The sequence below is a fragment of the Camelus dromedarius genome, chromosome 24 (genome assembly GCF_036321535.1).
Source record: "Camelus dromedarius isolate mCamDro1 chromosome 24, mCamDro1.pat, whole genome shotgun sequence".
NCBI lineage: Eukaryota > Metazoa > Chordata > Mammalia > Artiodactyla > Camelidae > Camelus > Camelus dromedarius.
In genome coordinates this window covers 12,819,699-12,842,319 of record NC_087459.1, presented here as the reverse complement: position 1 = coordinate 12,842,319, position 22,621 = coordinate 12,819,699, and the positions used below count along the sequence as shown (strand labels likewise).

Sequence of the window (22,621 nt, the reverse complement as noted above, 5' to 3'; positions counted from 1 at the left end):
ATATCTTGGACTTACACTTTTGAAAACCTTCCTCGAATATAAAAATGTATATGGTATAAGAAAATTCACAGCTCTTCCCATTTAGGTCAGAATTAATGTAAAGAATATTAGTGCCTGTTAACACAAAAGGAGAGAAAACTGGGTACTACATGCCTCACCATCTCTGAATATGTCCCCAAAACTTCAAATCTGAATCTGATTAAGCCTAGGTCCAATTGCCAATTTGCAGGAAATACAGAGAACAGAGGAAAATCCAGACTAAGGGAAATTCTAGAACAATAATCTGGTGTCTTCAACAAATCAATTGCAAAGGAGAAAAAATACATAGGAAAGCCTATAGGTTAAAAGAGTGTATATATGTATGTGTGTATATATATGTGTGTGTGTGTGTATATATATATATATATATATATATATATATATATATATATATGGGTTTTGTTTTATTTTTGTTTTTAAGAATGAAGCAAAACTGTTGTGTTTAGGGATGCATGTTTGGGTGATCAAACTAAAAAAATAGAAGTACATGATTACTATAAATGTTGGAAAGTGGTTATTTTGGGGGGCACAGGAGGTCTGGGATTGTTTTTGAGAGGGGTTCCTGGGGGCTTATGGGGTGTCTGAGAAGTTTCCTCTCGTGGAGGGGGAGAGAGATGGTGATGATAGTGTGTTAGTTAATGGCAATTCATTTCTTTTAAGCTGTTTTCTATATTTTAACAATAAAAAGGTTTTTTTGGGTTTTTTTTAAACTATGTTAGTAAGTGTGGTGTAACTGAGGTAAGGTAAGATATAAATGGTCTCAGGGTCGCCATCTCAAGTTGCCTTTAGGGACTGCAGACTTCTCTGAAATTTTTAAAATATTTTAAAATGAGTGAAATCTATTTTTTATAGGTAATTTAATTTAAAAATTGTTTAATTCATAAGAGAAAATACATGCAGGTGATACAAATTCAAATAGTGCAGAAGAACATAAAATGAAACATTGTCATTTCTTTTCTCTCATCTTCAAACTCCTAGTCCCATTCCACAGAATTTACCTTATACTTTGTAAAAAAACAAAAAACAAAACAAAAACCTTATGTCTGTTTCTTAATTTAGAAAGAATCTATTGACTCCTTACTATAAAAATAAGAAATTTACTGCCATTTGCATCAGCTTTCCTATCTTCTCCAACTCCTGATTCTTGTTAATTTTATTTCTTCTGGAGTTTTCCTCTATGTTTTTAAATATTGTACTTAAAAATTTGAATCTTGACTTAGCCCTTTTGGAGAGTATCTATGTACTCCCTGGAATGAAGTTGTGGATGTTAGTGATTCCACTTACATTCCTATTCACCATGCCTCTTCCTGCCCACTTTTTGGTAATTTATTATTTTTACATGGCCATGGTGAAAAATAAATACATCTTTCGTATGTGTCACTTGGTTGATTCTAAAAGTTAAAGACTGAAAAACAACATCTATGATATGGTTGTGTAAATATTATTCAGGATTCAACAGAAATCATGTGAATGAACCCACAGGGAAAAATAACCACAAACTTCGTTTACTTGGTTTGCTTTTTTGCCTAATCAGGAAAGGTGTGTATCAGCACATATAAGCCCCCACAATGAATGGTTTCACATTCTGGCGTCCTACACTATTTTTCTCATCTCTCTGAACTCGCCCATTAAATGCTGCATCATAATTTATCAGCTTATGTATCTGTCTATCTACAAGCCAAATAGTTTTAATTTCTTTTGTCAGGAGTGAGTGTGTGTGTGTGTGTGTGTGTGCGCGCACACACACATGTCCAACTTGAGTATAAAATGAAAGCTATGCACATTCTCCCCAGAAAAATGTACTCATGGAAAATGGGGTATAGTTTCAGGAATCTCACAGACTTCCTCCTGGATTCCAAAGTAAAAACCTCTGTCCTAAACAGTGTTTTCTTAAGGACAAGATCTTATCTTATTCTTGTGTTTCTAGCCTCTAACTGTCCAAGATGGCAGTCTATAAATATCTGGGTAAATAGTGAATGAACCAATTATTCCCACTTTTTCATGTTGGATTTTAAAGTCTACTTTTAAAATAGAAAATGTAAGTTTCATCTCCCTAGTACTTGTTTTGTAGAACCTACTTTTTAATATAATACACTGTTTAAATTATGGGGTTTTATTTTTTTATCTTTATTAAAGTATAGTTGATTTACAATGTTGTATTAGTTTCTGGTGTACAGCAAAGTGATTCAAATATATGCATATATGTATATAATCTTTTTCAGATTCTTTTCTATTATAGTTTCTTACAAGTTACTGACTTTTTAAAATTGAAGTATAGTCAGTTTACAATGTTGTGTCAATTTCTGGTGTACAGCATAATAGTTCAGTCACACATATACATACATATATTCGTTTTCATATTCTTTTTCATTAAAGGTTACTATAATATATTGAATATATTTCTCTGTGCTATACAGTAGAAACTTGTTATTTATCTATTTTATACATAGTACTTAGTATCTGCAAATCTCAAACTCCCAATTTACCCCTTCCCACATATAGTTCCCTATACTATACAATAGGACCTTGCTATCTGTTTTATATATAATAGTTTGTATCTGCTACTCCAGAACTCCTCATTTATCCCTTCCCCCTTTCCCATTTGGTCACCATTAGTTTTCTATGTCTGTGAGTCTATTTCTGGTTTGTAAGTTCATTTGTATCATTTTTTAGATTCCACATGTAAGTGATATCATATGATATTTGTCTTTCTCTGTCTGATTTACTTCACTTAGTATGATAATCTCTAGGTACATCCGTGATGCTGCAAATAGCATTATTATTTTTTATTTTTTATAGCTGAGTAGTATTCCATTTACACACACACACACACACGCACCCCACATCTTCTTTATTCGTCTGTCAATGGACATTTAGGTTGCTTCCATGTCTTGGCTATTGTGAATAGTGATGCTATGAACATTGGGATATATGTATCTTTTCAAATTAGTTTCCTCCATATATATGCCCAGGAGTGGGATTGCTGGGCCATATGGTAACTCTATTTTTAGTTTTTTAAGGAATCTCCATACTGTTTTCCATAATAGTTGCACCAAACTACATTCCTACCAACAGCGTAGAAGGGTTCCCTTTTCCCCCCACCCTCTCCAGCATTTTACTGTTTGTGGACTTTTTGATGATGGTCATTCTGATGGGTGTGAGGCGATACCTTATTGTAGTTTTGCTTTAAATTTCGCTAACACAAAAATAATGCGTTTTTAATCATACCCAGGCTGAGGTGCTCAGGAGTGAAATGATGTCTTCCATCTTGGAATGTATCAAAACTTAAGATACATTATGGATAGATAGATGCAAATACATGGAAATGTAGACTCTAGGCAGTAAGCTTAAGTGTTCACTGTACAACTCTTTAAACTTTTCTAAAAGTTTGAAAATTTTCATTATAACACTTGGTTTGCTGAAGCAGAGGTACATGCAACTTTTAGATCTTGGAAGACAGAAACCTATCATCCTTCTGTTTGCAGAGCTCTTTGGAGAATCTGAATAGTTCCCACGGTACACTCTAGACCTGCACACTAGGCTTATTTTGGTAGAAAATAACTTTATTAACATAACCGGGCAGTTTATCAAATGCAAGTTAGCTCAAATATGTGATTACTCCGCTGAAAATGTAACCGAGTCATTCATACAGATTTCAGAAGAGATGGGTATAAAACGGGAGAGAAAAGGAATGGGTTTTGTGGCTGTAACGTCATCATTGGTGTTCTAGCGGTTAATTGTTTTACGGACTGCAACCGTGATAGACTAGTTCATTTCAGTTTCCCTCGTTTAGAGGGAATAATAAGCAAATATATGTCCTCTCTCTCATTCCCTGGAAACATTGTGATTATATAGCAGGGGTGGAAGCGGCTACAGAGGCGGTGTGTGCAGTGTACAGGCGCTGCAGTCAGAGCGCTTGAACCTGCCTAGATCTGTACCGTGAAACGGAGGTAATGATGATCCCTACATCATAGGGCTGTTGTACTGTAAAACTGAAGAGTAGCAGCTGATCTATTATTATTATTGTCTAACAAGTCATAATTGTGGCCTGACACGAAGGAGGCTGAGCCAGTTGTCTCAAAGTCGTTTCCCTCTAGAAGTCTGCTGTAAGGTCAGAGACGAACAACTCAGCTCTGATTAGCGCCTTTTCTGAGCAGCGGCCACTGGTGAGAGTTCTACACCTGAAACCCTGAAACCCCTGGGTACCTAGGAAACTACGGATGCTGCGCATGCGCGAAGACGTTCCCTCTTCCCTCCCCTCTGTGATGAATCGACTGTTCCATTCCTGAAGGATGTTGAGAGTGGGGAAACTTGGAAGCCTAGGCCCGGAAGTACAGGTGATTTACTAGTATCTCCAGCCTTTTACTACATGAGTGATGACTTGATTCATTATACTTCTACCCTGACGCCCGTGATAGGCTTCTGAAAAGAGTTTGGGCGGCGCCACCGTCCACCCTCCCCCTCTCACCTGGGAACGTTTGGGATGGCCGGCGTGACGGCCAGGTACGGAAGCCTGGAGGGCCCCGCCCCCCAGCGGGGCCCCCACGCCTCGCCCCGCCCCGTCTCGGACCCGCATTCCCCTCCCCGTGGCACAGCCAGGCAGCTCTTCCTCATCTCCGCCCCGCCGGCCGCGGGCGCGGGGGACGTCAGCGCTGCCAGCGTGGAAACGGCGGTGGGGCGCGGGAGGCGGAAGTAGCGCCCGGGGCCGCCGGGCCTGCATCGGGCTCCGCCGGCCGCCTCAGCCATGGACGCACCCCTGGAGAAGGTCCGTACCGGGGGTGGACGCGGCGCGGCGGCCCGAGGCGGCCGCCTCCGGGTCGGCTGTTTCCCAGTCGCGGGCTGCCACTGTGACTGGGGAGGGGGCCGGGGACTAACGGGCCCGCCTGAGGAGGCTTAGCCGCGAGGGCCTGGTCACGTCATGCGGCCGAGGGTCTCTGGGGACCCCGTGGGCCGGGAGAGGCTGGGCCAGGTTCTACTTAGGGCCGCGAGCGACCCAGAACCCAGTCCGGGGCTGCAGGGCCGACCTTGGGGCCTGCGTGGGCTCGGCTCGTCCTCTCGGATGACAGAGCTGACAACTTGCGGCCCCAGAAGCGCCTGGAATGACGCCCCAGTTGTTTCGGAGCCAACTGCAGACCTGTAGGCTGTGTGTGGTCTCTGAGTTAGGAAGGGAGATAACAAAGCAGTGGTTTTCCATCCGCCATGTGTCTAGGAATCACCTGGGGACCTTGGTAAAAATCCCAATTTTCAGCCCTCGTGTCGGAACCTCAGTGGGGGCGGGACAGGGACCTGTGGGTTTAACGAGTTCCCCACGTGATTCTGATGCGGTGGTTTGTGAACTCTGATTAAGACCCCTGAGGTCAAGGAGGAGGCGGGGCTTCTGTAGAGGGTGAATTTCGTTTTGGGGATACTGCTGCTCCGCAACTTTATGGCACCCCGTTCCCGAGGCGAGGGGAGACCCTCGGGTAAGTGGGAAATCCACTAGCAGCAGCGTTTTCCTCTGGTTTCCGCTTGGGGGAATGTACCTGGCTGACCGCTCAGGCCTGTGATACAGATTCTGATTGTCTCCAATTTAGGGCTTGGATTTCTTCATGGATACTTTACCTTTAGACCTGGATTTTCTGCCCTCCCTCAAAGCCCTTCTTTCTACTCAAGTTTGGGAGTCTGCTTGTCCAGACCCAAATTTCCATATATGTGGAATTCAGGAGCAATGCTAGTGTTTTAAGACGGCTTTATTTTAATTTTGAACTGACAGAAATAACGTATTTTGTCACTTTTTCAAAGCAGCAGCTGCTGTAGATTTGTTCACTTGTCACTGAAGAGTTGAAGGGAGTAATTGTACAAGTTGAGCCAGATGTCTTCAAGTGCACACAATGGTATAGCCTACGCCTGGGTGGTTTCTCATAAATTGGCTGGAAGGAGTCAAGAAAGGATAAAGATAGTATGTTTTTCTTCCGCCGCCTCTGTAGTGAACGTTATGTTTTTCTGGCTAGGAATAAAGCCTTTCCAGGCTTTTGATTAGCACAGTGTCTACCTTTTGGTGGTACTTTGAGTTTCAGTCTAACTCAGTGATTCTCAACCACTGGATAGTTTTGTTCCCCAGGGGACATTAGCCAATGTCTGGATACATTTTTGGTTGTCACAGCTGGGGGCTAGGGAAGGGCCTCTGGCAGCTGGTGGGTAGAGGTCAGGGACGCTACTAACAGGATCCTACATTGCACAGGACAGCCCCATACAAGAGGGTTATCTGACTCAAAATATAAGCAGTACTGAGGCTGAGAACCTCTGGCCTACATCATGTGTATAGTAGTTGAATACAAAATGATGCTAAAAATGTCCCCTCAGTGTTGTTTCTTTTCCAGTTTCATAAAGAAGATGGGGCTTTGTGTCATTTCAGTTAGAAGCCTAAAGAACTGGAGTGTTCTTTCCTCCAAGAATAGTTCGTTATAGGCAGACCTGCAAAACAGTGGGTTGGAATCTTGCTTTAAATATTACTTCTGTGGTGTCTGCTTAGTAGATTACAGTGGTTGCTCCCTAAATGTTAATTGATGATAAAAGATCTTAAACTCTTCAAATGAAGATCTGAAGGGGTACTGAAACTCCAGTGTGCTTAAACCTGGAGCAGTCACAAAAATTTCAATGATTTTTTAGGAATTCAAAATGTGTGGGCTGGAAGTTTCTGCCTTCGGCTAGTGTGGAAATTCTGAATGTAAGTTTTTCAGAACTAGGACTGTATCTTATTTTTACATTCCCTGAAGCAGTAGGGGGATTTACATGTAATGAACAACTTCTCTTGGTGCTAAGTGGGCAGAAAAGAAAAAGCATTGCTATAATATGAATGTTGAAGATTTTGTGTTCTGAAAAATAGTTCGAATCAAAGTAAAACACTGAATTGTGTCCATTATTCTGCTTTCTTTGAGGAATAGATTATTCTGGGTTAAGTTCTACATTGCTAATATAAATTTGAGAACTATTTGTGCAGTTCTGAATGATCCCATTTAAACTGATCCTTGCATAATTTATACTGGTTACAGAAACTACAATGTTACTTGATACCCAGCCTCTAAAATTTCAAGTAATCTCTCTCTGAAATGTAGTGTGCTATCACTATTTAATAGAATCACTCAGTACATTTCCTTTGGTCCAAATATAATTTTGTGCCCTTGCTTTTTCTTTAGATAATGTGTAGACATGAGGACCTGCCATTTTCTTGTGTTGATTTGCTTATCTTTCACGATCTATCAGTTTTCTTTTTGTATCTGAAATTAATGATGGCTTGAGAAACTAGAGATAGATTTAAAGGGGCAAGGAATTCAAACTAGAAGAGTAGGAGTCTCAGCCCTCCTCCTCCCTCATGTCCAGCTCATAAGGAACAAGTCTCACTGTTTACTTATGTTAATGTTCAAGTTTAAAAAAATGCCACAGGAAGTAATAACTCTGATTCTGAAGATCTTAAGGTATTCAACACACCTACATACACTTCTTAGTAGAAACCTACTACTTGAAACTTGTAGAACAGCCCAGATGTTTTGGTGTTGCTTGGAAAATCTCATTCTTCCTGAGTATTATGTTTAGACAAGGTGTATTGCAGTTTGTTTTGCATTAGTTCCAACCCTGAGTAAACTTAGAGCAGATGTCTCAACCTTGGCATTACTGACACTGAGCTGGATAATTCTCTGTCGTAGGAGGCTGTCCTGTGCACTGTAGGACGTTTAGCAGCATCCCTGGCCTCCACCCACTAGGTACCAGTAGCATCCCCTTTCCCCAGTGTGACAACCAAAACCTCCAGTTGAGGCAGTTGTCCCCTGAGGGAGAGGGGATCCCCCTCTGGTTGAGAACCACTTACTTAGAGAAACTACAGCTGCACTATCCAGTATGGTAGCCACCAGCCGCGCTTGGCTAGGTAAATTTAAATGCAATTAATTAAAATTAATTAGTGTGACAGTTCCTTAGTCACACTACCCACATTTCAAGTGTTCAACAGTCACAGTGTTGTTTGTGGCTATAGTACCGGGCAGTGCAGATAATAGAACATTTTCATCACCACAGAAAATTTTACTGGACTGTGCTGTAATATAAAGCAGGGCCAATTTATTTATTGTGTATCTAATTCTTATCTCTGAAAGAGGCAACTTTGACCCTGTTTCTAACCTAAATAATTACAACCCAGCCCATTTTGGGTTCTTGTACTCACCCTGAGCTAAGTTCCCCTCTCCCCCTTTGCACCTGATTTTGGAAAATTCTGTTATCACCTTACTGTTCATAAGTTTGTAAGGAGCAGTAGGAGCTGCATGGATGGAATATAGCTGATCATTACTGATGAGGACTACCAGAATTTCTATTCCTGCTCTTCACTTTAAAAGAACCTGCATTACCAACCTTGAAATGACCAGTGTTTGTGGTATGCCTTGGTTGATCCCACTCTTACATAGACTAGAAGGACTTCTGTGAGATGATAGCCTGTCATTGTGGCGTTCATTTAGAACCAGCCCCTACATCATAATTGAGGGTTTTGCATACAGGTTCATGGTAGCTAAGGTGGTAAATGATTATCATATGCTGGGTGTCAGGGGAAACATGGCACAAAGTTCCTGATCCTAAAACTTTATGGCATCAGTGATTCTTGATTTATTCAAGATTGCAGAGTTAGTTAGCAGCAGAGCTATTGGTGTGCGTCTTGTGTATGTTCCACCATGTCTAGGATTATGAGTTACAATTATAGATAGCAGTTGCTTAAGCTTGGTGTCATCTGTTCTCATGCAAAGCAGAAACCTGTTTTGACTTATAATTTTTATTGCAGGCTAACTATGATCAAAGTCCAGTGCTGAGAGAGACATAAGAATAAGACATGATCCCTGGGGGAAATTACACTCTAGTAAGAGGCATACAAGTTTAGACAAATCCTTGTATAGCCAGGAGGAGAATTAAGAATCACAGGAATTAAGAAACAAAATGCACTGAGTGACCAGGAAAGATTCTTTAGATAGAATATTTAGTTCAGAATCATGGCTTTTTTAGGGTTTGTTTTAAATGTAAATATAATGTAGATTTTTACTTTATAATATGTTTGTGCCTGTTATTGGTGGTAAAACGTAAATAGAGAAAGGAAAGCTTTTTCATCTTTTGAAATTAGATATAAAAGAGATGCCTCCAGTCACCCTGAAAATAGCCAAAAATTCCTTTCAGAAATTTAAATTATTTACCTTAAATTAACTATTCTCTCCAAGCAGTATTCAAGGGCCATAAAATTATTTTGAGTTTAAATTTTTTGTTTAATTCATGTTACTATTGCAATCGTTATTTTTGTTTTGTGGCAAACATGAAGTGTTTAGCTGCATTAAGGTTAGATAGTCCTTGAGGTCTAGCCTGGACCCCATCCACTTTTTATTTCTGTGGACAAGGCATTCTGAGTTTCAAATGACTGAGAGTGAAGTAAACTTTTCTGATATCTTTTTCCTATATGCAGAAAAACAGAAACAGAAAAACAAAGCCTTCGATCTGAAGGCACAACTCAGCAACATTAAACATTGTGCTCCAGTAAGCCTTTCAGGAGGCTGGTGAGACCGAATTACTTATTAGACTGGACATGGTAATAGGTGCAATCATATGAAATTGCTGGTTTTTGCCCACTAGAAATAGCTGAATATTGGCAGTTTCACAGTTTACAGTCACACAGTTTACAGTTTTACACAGTAAAAGTCTGAAGGTACGTAGAGGCTTCAGGCATTGATGCCTTCCTTTCCTCAGAATTCTTATTCTTAGGGTAAGATCAGCAATGTTAAACCTTTTTAATTCCAATTCAGTTTTGGAAATAATGATATTGATAAGGGTGATGGGTATCTTTATTGTTCTGATTTGGTCCCCTAACAAGTCCTACCTAGGAAATACCTCCTTTAAGTATATCTCAGTGAAAGACTTACTTTTTCCAGTGACTATAGATAGCATACTTTGCTTTAAGCAATTTTTTTTGTTGTTTTCCAGAATAAGTACGATTCCAGACAAACTGGTAGACTTTTTAGAAATAGAGCTTGCCTGTTGTGATATTTTTCCATCTGCACAGTTATTGGGAAGCATTTACTCATGATAAAATGTCTAAGTGAATTGATTCTCCAGAAGTGGTGGTCTCTTGGAATACATGTTTTGAAATTTAGACTTGGATCCCAGACATTCCCAGCATTCATCTTAAGGCAAATGAACTGAATGCCCCCTTATGCTGTCTGCATACTTCTGTCAATGCCAGGTTTGATCTGGTGTTACTAACTTTGCTGCCTCCTTAACGCTACCAGGTTTTAACCACTCTGTTGTGTATTTTTGCCCCTTCTTTTTTCCTATATGTTCTTTTCTGCCTCTTTTCTTGAGAGATTTGTGAGGTTAAATACTAACACCTTATGTAATTTGCATATCCCTTTTCAACTAGAAATATGATGCTTAATGGGCCAGTAAGTACAGTATGTCTTCATGTTCTCACAGACACACTCAAGCATAGAATTCATGATAGTCAAAAATAAGATTTTCCAACAAGAAGGATTTACTGTGAAGCACGGGAAACTGTATTCACTATCTTGTAATAACTTATAACGGAAAAGAATCTGAAAAAGAATATCTATCTCTATATATGTAACTGAATCACTTTGCTGCACACTTGAAACTAACACAATATTGTAAGTCAACTATATTTCAATAAAAATTTTTTCTTACAAGACAGAGTGGGAAGTCCCTGATTCTTAATTAAATACTTCTCTGTTGAAACTAGACAAAAGTGTTTTAAAATGTAGAAATTGAGGCTCCAGTGAGGTTAGTCAGGTTTGCAAGGTGCTAAATCTCCTTGGAGAATCCTTACCATTTTCTCTCATTGTTGACCCATAAGGAATAGCTGTGTTCCCGGAGCAGCTGCGGCTGCTCTTGTTGCTCCTCAGAGATGTGTAGTATTTGGGCTACTTGTTTAGTTGGCAGGCACTCTGTTTTCACCGAGGAAAATGTATAGTTTGTTGGCAAGTTGATAGTTGCATGGTTATCACTATCCATGGTTAACCTTGTTTAGAAAGCTGTGGAAGGCAAAAGGATACGTGGAATGTTGCAAACATCAGTTTACAGCTTTTTTTGATCACTTTGATCAGTTCCAGAAAGGTAGTGTCTTTTATGTCTAATGCAAACATTGGAAACTAGCATTTGATAACACTAAGGTCTTCTGTCTGATACAATCAGAGGGTATTCTCATATGCTTTAGTTTTTCTGTCAGTAGTCCTAGAACCCCTCAAAAATGAACATTCCTCCCCTGAAAAAAGTTTATTGAAACTGCAGTATTGTATGCTTCTGTTGTTGTTGAATGTTGTGATTAATGTGTTTTAAAATTACATTTTAGGCTTCCCCTTTTCTGGGCTTTGCTTCCTTTCGAAGGTTTAGCTCTGTCTTTCTCAAATAGTTATTCATATACCATCTTTGTGAATTTTGTCACATCAGTGTACCACTTGTACTGTTATTTGCTTAACATTTCTTTTCAATTGAGTTTAAATCAATTCACTCTCCTTTTTTTTTTAATTGAGGGACAATTTACAAACAATAAAAATACCCACTCTCGGGGGTGGGTATAGCTCAGGGGTAGAATGCATGCTTAGCTCGCATGAGGTCCTGAATTCAATCCCCAGTACCTCCACTAAAAATAAAGAAAGAAAGAAACCTAGTTACCTCCTCCTCCAAAAATTTTTTTTGAAAAAAATACCCACTTTAATTATACAATTTGAGTTTTGGCAATTGAGTATAGTCACATAACCACCAGCATAATCAAGATATGGAACACTTCCATCTCCCAGAAGTTCCCTTGTGCCCCTTTGCAGTGGATTCCAGATCTGCTTTCTGTCACTACCGCGTACCCTCGCACACCCCTTCTTTTTTTAAAACTTAGGTTTGTGCTAAACAGTAATGTTTATGAATTCAGGGTGTAAAATACTATTTTTTCCCTAATTCATGTGAAAGTAAATAATATTTTTTGGTTGTACTTTGGTATACTGACTTCACTGGAGAAAATGTACACAAGAGTTTGATTAAGGATCTTGGAAGCTGAGAAGCAGTAGTTCCCAAATATTCGGCCCTAAGATTTTTATTTTTCTGCTGCAGTCCCCACTTTTGAAAGGTTATTGTAACTTCTTAGTTAACAAACTTTATTACCAAATGATTGTTTATCCCATTACTAATAACTGTATGCTAATTTTAAGTAACATCCATAAAATAGTGGGTTTCACCCCCCTCCACACAGACACACACTGCAGGTTACAGTCCTATATATGAGATGTCAAATCAATTTAGCAGGTCATGACCAGCAGTTTTTTTAAAATGAAATAGAATAAAATGGTGAATATAATGTATTCTCAAATTATAAGGGTAGGAATAGTACCTGTGTTACTTCATAACTAAGTTGATGTAATTTTAGCTAAAAGCAAAAATAACTAATTTTTTATTAATCTATGTAGCCTTATACCAAATTAATTTTTAATTTCCCACTAACTTTTTTGAAAAATTGAAAATTACTTCCTGACCTCCTTTACTGTTTTATCTTGCATTTGACTTTCAACTTTTTTCCTCCACCATTTACATGGTGAGAGTTTTAATGATACTTTAACATTACATGTATACTATTTCCTCTGATAGTGGCAGGATGTTTTGATATCCCACACTGACTGAAAGTTATGAAAATCAACTAGTATAAAAATGATTGTTGAAAAATTGGTTATAAAAGGATGAATGGTGGGGCTTGTGTTAGAAAATGAGCTTTCTAGTTCTGTGACAGTTATCATGCAAACAATTGAATGGTTATCTTGAGAAGCCTGGAAATTGCATTAAGCCATACCATGCATCTATGTTAGACATAATTGAAGCAAAAATACTGACTCCTCATCATTACACAGCAGAATCAACCATAGCTGAAGTATAATTTATAAATGACTAACAGTCTAATAACTGTTTCTGAGTTTTCAGTAGTGAGCATGTAGTGATTTTCTGTTTAGAAGGTCAACCTGTAGATACACACACTCCATAAACGCTTTGTTGCACTTTTTGGATCTGTTTTTAAACTATATAATTACTACAAGCCTCTTTAAGGCTGAGGGACCCAGAGTGAGAGGGGGCCCTAGGAGTCTAACTCAGAAGTCTGTGTTGGCTACAGCTCCCTTTCCTAGAAAAGCATCTTGAAATGCCACATTCATACTCAGCCTGGGTTGACTTACTTAAGGGCAGTAGGAGAGATGATGGAAAGGAAATAGACTGAATGCCAACTGGCCTCAGAAGTGATGGTTAGAATCTATTGACTTTTTTGTTAATAAAGGAACCTTTTTTCAGAAATTGTTTCTAGTAGGCCCTAGATTTTTAGTCAGGTCACTGTCCTCAGGATTTAAGTGAGGGGGAAATGTATTCAGATATGTTTATAGGTAGGAAAAGAAGTCTCTTGTAGCAGTTTACTGTGTGGACTTAAGCATTGAGACTGGTGCCGTAGGCTGTACCTGCACTGCGAGTGCACTCCTTTCAAATTATATGTTGTCTTTCGTTTTACCTTATAACTCATGTACAGCCACCACTGCAAACATTGGCATGGCCTTCACTCGGCGGAATAATGGTTTAAGATATGGAGTAAGCATTTTAGTGAAGGCTAGGGTAACTGTAAATCCTGGTTTGCCCAGGACTGTCCCAGTTTATGCCTATTGTCCTGGGTTAATTATTAATATTACTGCCTTGCACTCTTAAAAATGCTCTGGTTTGGGTGGTAAATTTATGGTCAACTAGTTAAGGCTGTTGTAGAATGGAAATTTGATGTGTAGGGAAAGTCTTCTGGTTTACTGACTTTTTATCTAGGTGAAAACATCAGTCAAGCAAGGATTATCTTTAAAGTGAGACCTTAGCTCTCATCATGACTTTTGAGTACAGACCTTTTTCCCGGTGTGAGTTGCTTGTTTACGTACTTGATAAAATTGAAGAGCAGTTTTGCCTGGTGGTTAAGAGCACTGGTTCTAGAGTAGTCAGTACAGACCTTGTTTTATATTCTGGCTGTAAAGCATACTAACTCTGTGCTTTGGGTTAGCCAGGAAGCAGTGCGTGTAAAGGTGTTCATTACATAATGTATGGAATATGGTGAGCATCAGTATGCATTAGTAATTATTAAGGGTTACAAATCTTATTGAGCTCTTCTTCTCTGCCAGACCCTGTGTTAGGTGCTAAGGGTTGAAAAAATATGACATTCTTCTTAGGAACCTGGCGTAGAATACTATTTTTTCCTTGCCCCAATATTGTAAAATAGTTTCCTTCTAAATACTGAATGACAGACATCTTTATTCAACTTAATTCTTCACTCATTTTGGTTTGTGTCTGGCTGATGCTCTGCTATTGTTTATTAACATCTATCACACAAGTACTTTGGCGTTGAAAGAGGTATAGAAAATGTGAATAAGGTAGTAGTGGCTGCCCTCAGTAGAAGTTTATGGAGGAATGGTTTTTAGTTTTAAGGAACCAATAACATTTGAACAATGAACATTTTTTTCTTAGAGCATTCCATGAGGCCTAATATCCTGCAAATGGGTAACATTTTATATTTTGAATTATCCAGTTAACAAGCACGTGAAGGTCTGCAGCGTTAGAGTCACATCCTCTTCGCATTTAATTTATTCAAATTTAAATGTGTTATTTTCCCTATCCATCTGCAACCTCCCCGCCCCCACTTTACTCCCTGAAAGAAAGTAGGAGGAAATGTCAGCCATTCCACTCAGTGAGCGTGTGCGCTGTATAGACAGAGACTCAGATGGGGGAATATGAAGCTGCGTTTCCCTCCTGCCTCTCTCAGTGTAAGCACCTTGTCATCACATGTGATTCTGGTGTTTAAAAATAAGTATTGTTGTATGAAACAATTCTAAACTAAGTTAACTACTTTGTCTATTCTTAACTGAAAAATCTTTCCCAATCTTATAGGAAAAGTTAGCTGTATTGCGCTTAGAGCCAGCATGTTGATATGCAATTTACCATGCCTTGCTAAGGGATGTCAGAGGTAATATGACAATCGGTGTATCAAGCTGACTTTAGACCCTTGGTCCTATAAGAGAAGTCAAAGATCGTAGGAGTGTGAATGGCTGCCTTCAAGAAACTTATAATCTAATTGGAGAGAATATCTATACTGGAAAGATCATCTATAAAGCAATTTACAGTAAAGGATGTAAGGAATCATAAGGATAAATGGCAGTTGCATATTAGAACGGCCCCAATTTCAAGCCTTCCGTCCTGTTGTCCCCATAAAGAATCATTTTTGTCAGGCAATGAGTCCAGATTTGGTTTAGAAAAAATTGTATTGATATCAATAGAAGGTATATGAAAAAGTAAAAATGGTTTTATCCATAAAGATTGCTTGGAAGGATTGAATAATGATTTAATAGATAAAAGGCACAAGGACATTTCAGACAGGGCAGATGTTGTAAGCATGAAACGTGGAGGTGTGATTGATGAAGCAAAGTGTTTATCTTTTCATTTGGCCGGATGATCAGAGTTTGGAGATGGAGGTGGTAAGGAACATGACCAGTAGACTGAGGAGCAAGATAATTCTCTTGACCATTATCTGTTCCTCATCCCACTCAGAGTTGTCAACGGAGAGCACAGAGACCCTTTCAGATTGCTCTCTATCTAACCTATCTCGTGGTTACATTTAAATCGTGATTTTTATTGGAAACATCTGTTTTTAAATGATTTTTCTATCAGGTATAAAAATCTGATCGGATATGGCTGCATGATTATTTTGTCATGCCTTGCGAGATCAGTGTGATGTAATAGAAAGTGGCAGAAACAGGAACCAGGAAGCCAGTATTTGGACACCTCTCTTGTCAGTTGTTCATTAGCTCCACAAACTTACACTTACACCTTCTTACTGTTGGAATTTTTTAAGCAAACATGTGCTTTATAATCCACGTATTTTATAATAAATCTAGAAGAAAATGGACTTGCATTTAGTTTTTCTGGATGAATTATGTTGCAGAAGTAATAGAAGGTTGTTAAATTTTAACGTTTTAAAAATTTGTTTCCCAGATAGCAGATCCTACATTAGCTGAAATGGGAAAAAACTTGAAGGAGGCCATGAGGATGCTGGAGGACAGTCAGAGGTGAGCCTGTGGAACGGAAGTGACCCCATTAAACGTGTGCAACCTGCTGTGAAACTGGTGGCACTGGTTTCCTTCTGTTAATTCACCTCTTGGTTTCAGAATGTCACACTTAGCTTCAGCTGACTTTAAAATTGGTATTTGTCTTGGGTAGAAGCTGCTTTGTAATTAAAGGATTTTGAAATTGAAGGGCAGGACTTATGATTTTCAGTTCTGCCTATTAAGAGTTTCATTTACTTACTAAATTGACTTGAATCTGTAAATACTTCTTTCTGTATATTCAGGGCCTTTAGGGCATCAACTAACCAGAAAATGGGTTGAAATTATTTGTTTTAATATTCTTTTCCTGAAACTAAACTATACTCCAGCCTGGGGTGGGGAGAGGGAGATGTGATAAATGTGTTTCAAGTTCTACATCAGTTACTAAGAGGTTATAAGCGACATTATCACATGTTCATGCTCAAATGTTAGAAATTTAACAGTTTTTTATTTCCTTCAAATTAGAAGAACAGAGGAGGAAAATGGAAAGAAGCTCATATCAGGGGATATTCCAGGGCCATTGCAAGGCAGGTAGGTGGCGATGAAGATGAGCACCTTTACTTAGGGTGTACGTTATCTTTAAGCCAAGATTTTACCGTCACTAATTTACAGGTTTAGTTCTAATAAGCGCAAAGCAAATGTACAGTTACGTGCAGTGTGACATCAGAAGATGGAAGTGCCCTTGGCTGGCTGGTGATGGTGATGGGCCTGATGCTTCTCCCCATTTCCTGGTCAGAATTTCACACAACCTTTGACTCAGAAACAATACACAAATTCACAGTTATAACTCAGCTATCATACTCAGTTCATACTTGAAACCAGTAATCTATTTGGTAGACAGAGCTTTATTGTGAGAATTTATTTTAACTTGATAAGATTTATCATTTTATGTAGTAAATGAAAGGACAATATCAACTCTATCCATTTATTAGCAGAATGATCTATTTTTTGGCAACAAAAGTAAACCCGTCAAGTGTCTGTGGTCTGAGCTAGCAGGGAAAATACCAGAAAAATAAGTAGCTGCCTGACTGACATTTTCACAGGATGTTAGCACTCAGTCTGGAGTTAAAGTCCTAGCCCAGTGTCCCTCAGACAAACTTATTTTTTTGTTTGTTTTACAACCAGGAAACTGAACTTAGGTAAACAGTACAACTCCCTTAAGTTGTCCTTTGATCTGAATATGAATATGTACAGGGTTGCAAAAGAAAAGTATACAAGAAGGATCCCAGTGTGCCAGTAAATGTTCTGTGTAGCACACCCAGATACTAGTATTTTAAAATAAGCATTCCTGCTCTTATGGATGAATGGTGCCGACTTGAAGTCCTCTAAGGGCGAAGTTCAGTCTACAACTGAGAACAGGAACCAAATCCTATGAATCTCCTCATCCCAGGCCATAAAGGGAATTAACGGGTTCTACTGGTCCCGCCGAAGTTCCCCTAGAAGAGGCACTACCAGGAACACCTGATCCTCTCAGAATGGGAGGGCGTTAAAGGCGCTGGTCAGGAGTACTCACGCGAACGACGCTAGCAGCCAGCATCTGTGCTAGCGCTGCACCAGGCACCGCATTAGATGCTTCCCATGGACTACCTGCATCCGCACAATTTTGTACTGTAGGGCTTGTGAGTCTCTGTAGCTTGCTGCAGGTCACGTGGCCTAATCTCTACACAGTGCCCAAGGACCAGAGTCCCTCACGCATAAAGACCAGCACCTTGAGGAGGGTGGGTTTTGGGACATTGTTTTCACGGGGCTTATTCGAAAGAGAGAACTTTTCATTAGTCATATTCTCATTAATGGAGTGATAGTATTTTGTCATCACGTGTTTTGCAAGTTGCCCTGCCATTGCTTACAACTTCAACCATTCACATTCCTCCTAAGTTTTTACCTCCTCATGTCATGAGCATTTTAAAATGTATATTGAATAGAAGTAAATTTTTTTACACTTTAAGCAAATCTACAGTTTCCTAGCTTGGGGAAGAGGTGGTAATAAATGATGCTTGCATTTCATGTGTAAGTTAGAATAAATAGACAAGACTCCTTCATGGAGGGAAACTAGATATACCAGTGGCATTAGAGTATTTGTGCTGCTTCGGTGACCTTCCAGCATCTTTTGAGGACTCTCTTGGCCCTTATAACATGCTTATTAAATAGTCTTCAAGATTCAAATCAATAAATAGAGAAATACTGCTAAAGCTGGTAAAATGTTAAAAAAAAATCAAATTCAAATTTAGGTAGAAGATTTAATTAATCACAAGTTAAGTTACATTCAGAATTCAGTTAATAATTTGAGATTTTTTTTAAAAAGATATATTCTGTATCACAGTGCTATACACCAGAAATTGACACACTGTAAGCTGACTATACTTAAATTAAAAAAATGTATTCTATATCTCAAAACATACTATTTCTGTTGTAGCTACTCAATTGAAAAAGAAAACTTATCAAAGCTAATTTAGATGAGAGAAATAGTGAGAGGTGGGGGATGTGTGTTGTTTCCACCTGTCTGTCAACTCTTTCCGTTCTGCAGTGGACAAGACATGGTGAGCATCCTCCAGCTAGTTCAGAATCTGATGCACGGAGATGAAGATGAGGAGCCCCAGAGCACCCGGTAATGGAGAACAGTTGGCAGCTTGTCTTTGAAAGTATATGTGTTCTTGATTTTGATAATGATTTCATTCTTACCAGTGGCTGCAATAATGAGCTATATTTCATTCCTAGTTATGCACGATATTAAAGCAATGTTCACTTTTTTCTTTTCAGAGGGACATTTATATATTCTAGATAATATATTTTGTAAAAGGAAGTCATTTACTAAAATCTTGTAGTTTTTATGGCATTATATCTTAAGGAGGGACTGGCACAGGGACTAGAGAATAACCACTGTGCTTTTCTGTTTCTGGTCGCTTCTGTGCTTGTGCCTGTGCCTCTGATGGCTAAGAAGGGCTGCAGCTGGATTCAGTGGTGGCAGGCCACATTGTCTGTGAATCATCTGTTTATTTTATTTTATTTATTCATCTATCAAGCAATTTATTTAGTTTCATTTTCTCTTTGTTTTAAATTTAATTTTTTAGAGTAAGTAATGTGTTCTCCCGATGCAAATTTCAGAAGATACGAAGGACGTATACAAAGAGCGTTTTCCTTCTCACCTCTGCTGGACTACCTTGTTCTCCTTTCTAAAGTGTTGCCAGTTTCTTGTGTATTCTTCAGAGATACTCTGTTTATATGTATGCACAAGCAGGATGTCTGTGCTTACTCCTCTCCAATTCCTAAATACTGTGCCCATTGTTCTGTGCCTTGCTTTCTTCATTTGTGTCTTGGCGTTCCTGGCATATCAGCTCCTTTAAGAGCTATTTAGTGTTACTTTGAATGGATGAGCCATGTTTTATTTAACTAGTCTCCTCGTCATGTTTTGCAAACATTGCTGCAGCCTAACTTTCTACATGTGTCATTTGTAATAGAAGCAAGTGTTTCTGGGGATTGAAGTCCTAGAAGTGGGCCAGATAAGTTTGTGCATATGTAATGTTGACAGGTATTGCCAAATTGCCCTTTGTGAAGTTGTGCCAGTTTACCTTCCCGCCCACAATGTATGAGAGCACCTCTTTCCCCACACCTTTGCCTGCAAGGGTGTTAGCAAATTTAAGGATCAGCATTAATCGTCAGTCTGATAGGTAAGAAATGATATTTCAGCATAGTTTTAATTTGCAGTTTTCTTATAAACTAGGTTTAGTGACTTTTTTTGTGTGTTTTCCATTTCTATGAGCTGTTTTCTTTGTCCAGTATCCTGTTTGATTTTTTTTGTCTTTTTCTTTATTGTATTTATTCCTTATAAGGGAAATTAGTCCATCCATTTTAATTACATATAAAGCAATACCTAGTTCCCCTTGAATTTGCTGTATTGTTATAAATAGCTGTTTAATGCAGGGAACTGATCTTCATCTAATGATTCTAAAATTATTTTCTGTACATCTTAGCTCAGCTCTACTCTCCACAGTTCTTACAACTGGTACTTAATTTTAAAAGTACTTTTGGAGAAAATTATTCAAAAACAGTTTGTATATTTAGTAGGTATGCAATAAAAAAGCTATTTATCTCCTAGGACTTGACTTTAAAAAAAAATTTCCTCTGACTATTTATACCTTATATGCATTGAATTTTCTAAATTTATTTCTATTTCTGCCTTCTAGTCCACATTAAGTGGATTTCAAATCTGACAGAAATACCTGGAATACTGTCTCTAAGTTTTATTTATGTTTGACTAGTAACTTCTTTTTTAATCTAATGAAATTTGGTTGGCAGGATCCAGCATATTGGAGAACAAGGTCATATTGCTTTGTTGGGACACAGTCTGGGGGCTTATATTTCAACTCTGGACAAAGAAAAGCTGAGAAAACTTACAACTCGGATACTTTCAGACACTACCTTATGGCTATGCAGAATTTTCAGGTAATGAGTTTTCCTTTCCCAGTAAAGACATTTATGAGTTGGGTGTAGACTGTGAGAGATCTCTTTTTTGGCTACCTGGGTTCAAATCTGCCTCTTCCCTTTCCTTTTGGAAGGGCTGCTTAACCGCTCCATGCCTCAGTTTCGTTATTATGAAATGGGGACAGCATTAGTATCTAGTTGATGACATTGTTGTGAGGATTAAAAGAACTGAAATGAATGAATGAATATATGTAAAGAGCTGAGAATATAAGCACATGCTTGTTGGATAATGTCCACAGTGACTTATTTTTAGGATTCCTGATTGGCACATGCTGATGGAAGATATAGTGGTGAAATGGATTCGGATATTTTTTATTTATTTTATTTGGCGGTAGGTAATTAGGTTTATTTATTTATTTTAATGGATGTATGGGGGATTGAACCCAGGGCCTCTTGCATGCTAAGCGTGCACTCTATACCACTGAGCTATACCCTCCCTGGTTGGATTCAGATATTTTTAGTCAAAGTATTTGCTGTGCCTTGGTGCCTTGGTGCCTTGTGCTGTCATAAGAAAGATGAGTGTGTGTTATGCAATTGAAATTTGCTTTATACTGTGATAATATTGGCATTATTAAGGAATTCTAGTAGATTAAGGAGTCAGTAGAAGACACAGGACCAATGGTGTTTTTATGTTTATTTTATTACTTTTATGGGAAAGGAATATTTACCTAACATTGGAACATTTAACTTGGGAGACTCACTTTCAAATGTTGGTAAAGAGCTTACTAGTGAGAGTATGAGTTTGCTTTACATATAGCAAAGGAGAAATTTTCTTCAGTTCTGATAAAAATCCAACATATGTAATTGAAATTCTCTCTCTCTCCTTCTCTTGGAGATTGAAAAGAATAAAAGGCCCCAAGGAGATAATAGTGAAAGCAAAAGTTAGCCTAATTAGCGTTTTTGACAATTTTACTTTGAATATTTTAGGGCTGAAACTCTGCTAAGAACCGTGCCTGCTTTATCCAATGCCGGCTTTCTTGTAAAATAAGTCAAACCATGATCTTTAGCTCTCTCTGTATCTGAGGGATTCCCATTCTCTGCTGGTTTTCATAGTTTCTGTTCTTTCTGGAGTTGGATGTGGATGAAGTGTCCTGGCCTCTGTTCTATATGACCTCCATCTGCAAGGAGTTGTCAGCCACCTGAGATGAAGGTGGCTCCTGTCTGATCTAGGTGACAGTTTCTAGGTTGAGAAAAGAATTACTTACATGGTTACCAGATTGGAATATAAAATCTGATTTAAACAGAGGTAAGAACATACTGACATATGAGTGTCTCTTAACAGGTATGAAAATGGCTGTGCTTATTTCCATGAAGAAGAAAGAGAAGGACTTGCAAAGATCTGTAGGCTTGCCATTCACTCTCGTTATGAAGACTTTGTGGTGGATGGGTTCAATGTGTTACATAACAAGAAACCTGTTATATATCTTAGTGCCGCTGCTAGGCCTGGCCTGGGCCAGTACCTTTGTAATCAGGTAATGTGGTATCAGGTGAATGTTTTAAAGAAATGATGTTTTGTTCTGTCCTGGAACTTTTTCAAGTGTGTGGACCCATTTCTTTAGCTGCTGTTCTTTTCAAGTGAAAAGAAAGTTGATTTTCTTATATGCTTATTTTGTCATTATAAAATAAATGTGTATTAGTGAATTTATTTATTTATTTTTATTACCCAAAGGCAACCACAGTCACCATTTTACTTTCTTTCTTTCTAGACTAATCAAAGAGTGTCTGTGTTTTTAACACGGTTATATCTGGCTTTTTTCACTTAACTGTTATAACGGGTGTATATCATGTTTTACCAATTCCTCAAAGTTAAGTTTATTTTTAATGTCTTCATAATATTCCTTCAAGTGAGTGTATATTTTACTATTTCCCCTTTTGGACAGTTAGTGTTTGCGTTCTTTTGCTTTTTATGACCATTTTCAGGAAATGCTCTTTGTACGGTGCGTCTT

The 22,621-nt window shown here is 38.5% G+C and overlaps 1 protein-coding gene across 1 annotated transcript in view; it reads left to right on the top strand.

Moving 5' to 3' along the window:
* Positions 1 to 4,635: 4,635 nt before the first annotated feature.
* Positions 4,636 to 22,621, top strand: part of PDXDC1 (pyridoxal dependent decarboxylase domain containing 1) — a 44,834-nt gene continuing 26,848 nt past the window's right edge. Inside the window, exons 1-6 of the mRNA XM_031433171.2 lie at positions 4,636 to 4,804; positions 16,087 to 16,160; positions 16,662 to 16,727; positions 18,721 to 18,801; positions 20,490 to 20,636; positions 21,958 to 22,147. Of these exons, the coding sequence (XP_031289031.1) occupies positions 4,784 to 4,804; positions 16,087 to 16,160; positions 16,662 to 16,727; positions 18,721 to 18,801; positions 20,490 to 20,636; positions 21,958 to 22,147 (579 nt within the window). The 5' untranslated portion in view covers positions 4,636 to 4,783. The remainder of the gene's footprint in view (positions 4,805 to 16,086; positions 16,161 to 16,661; positions 16,728 to 18,720; positions 18,802 to 20,489; positions 20,637 to 21,957; positions 22,148 to 22,621) is intronic.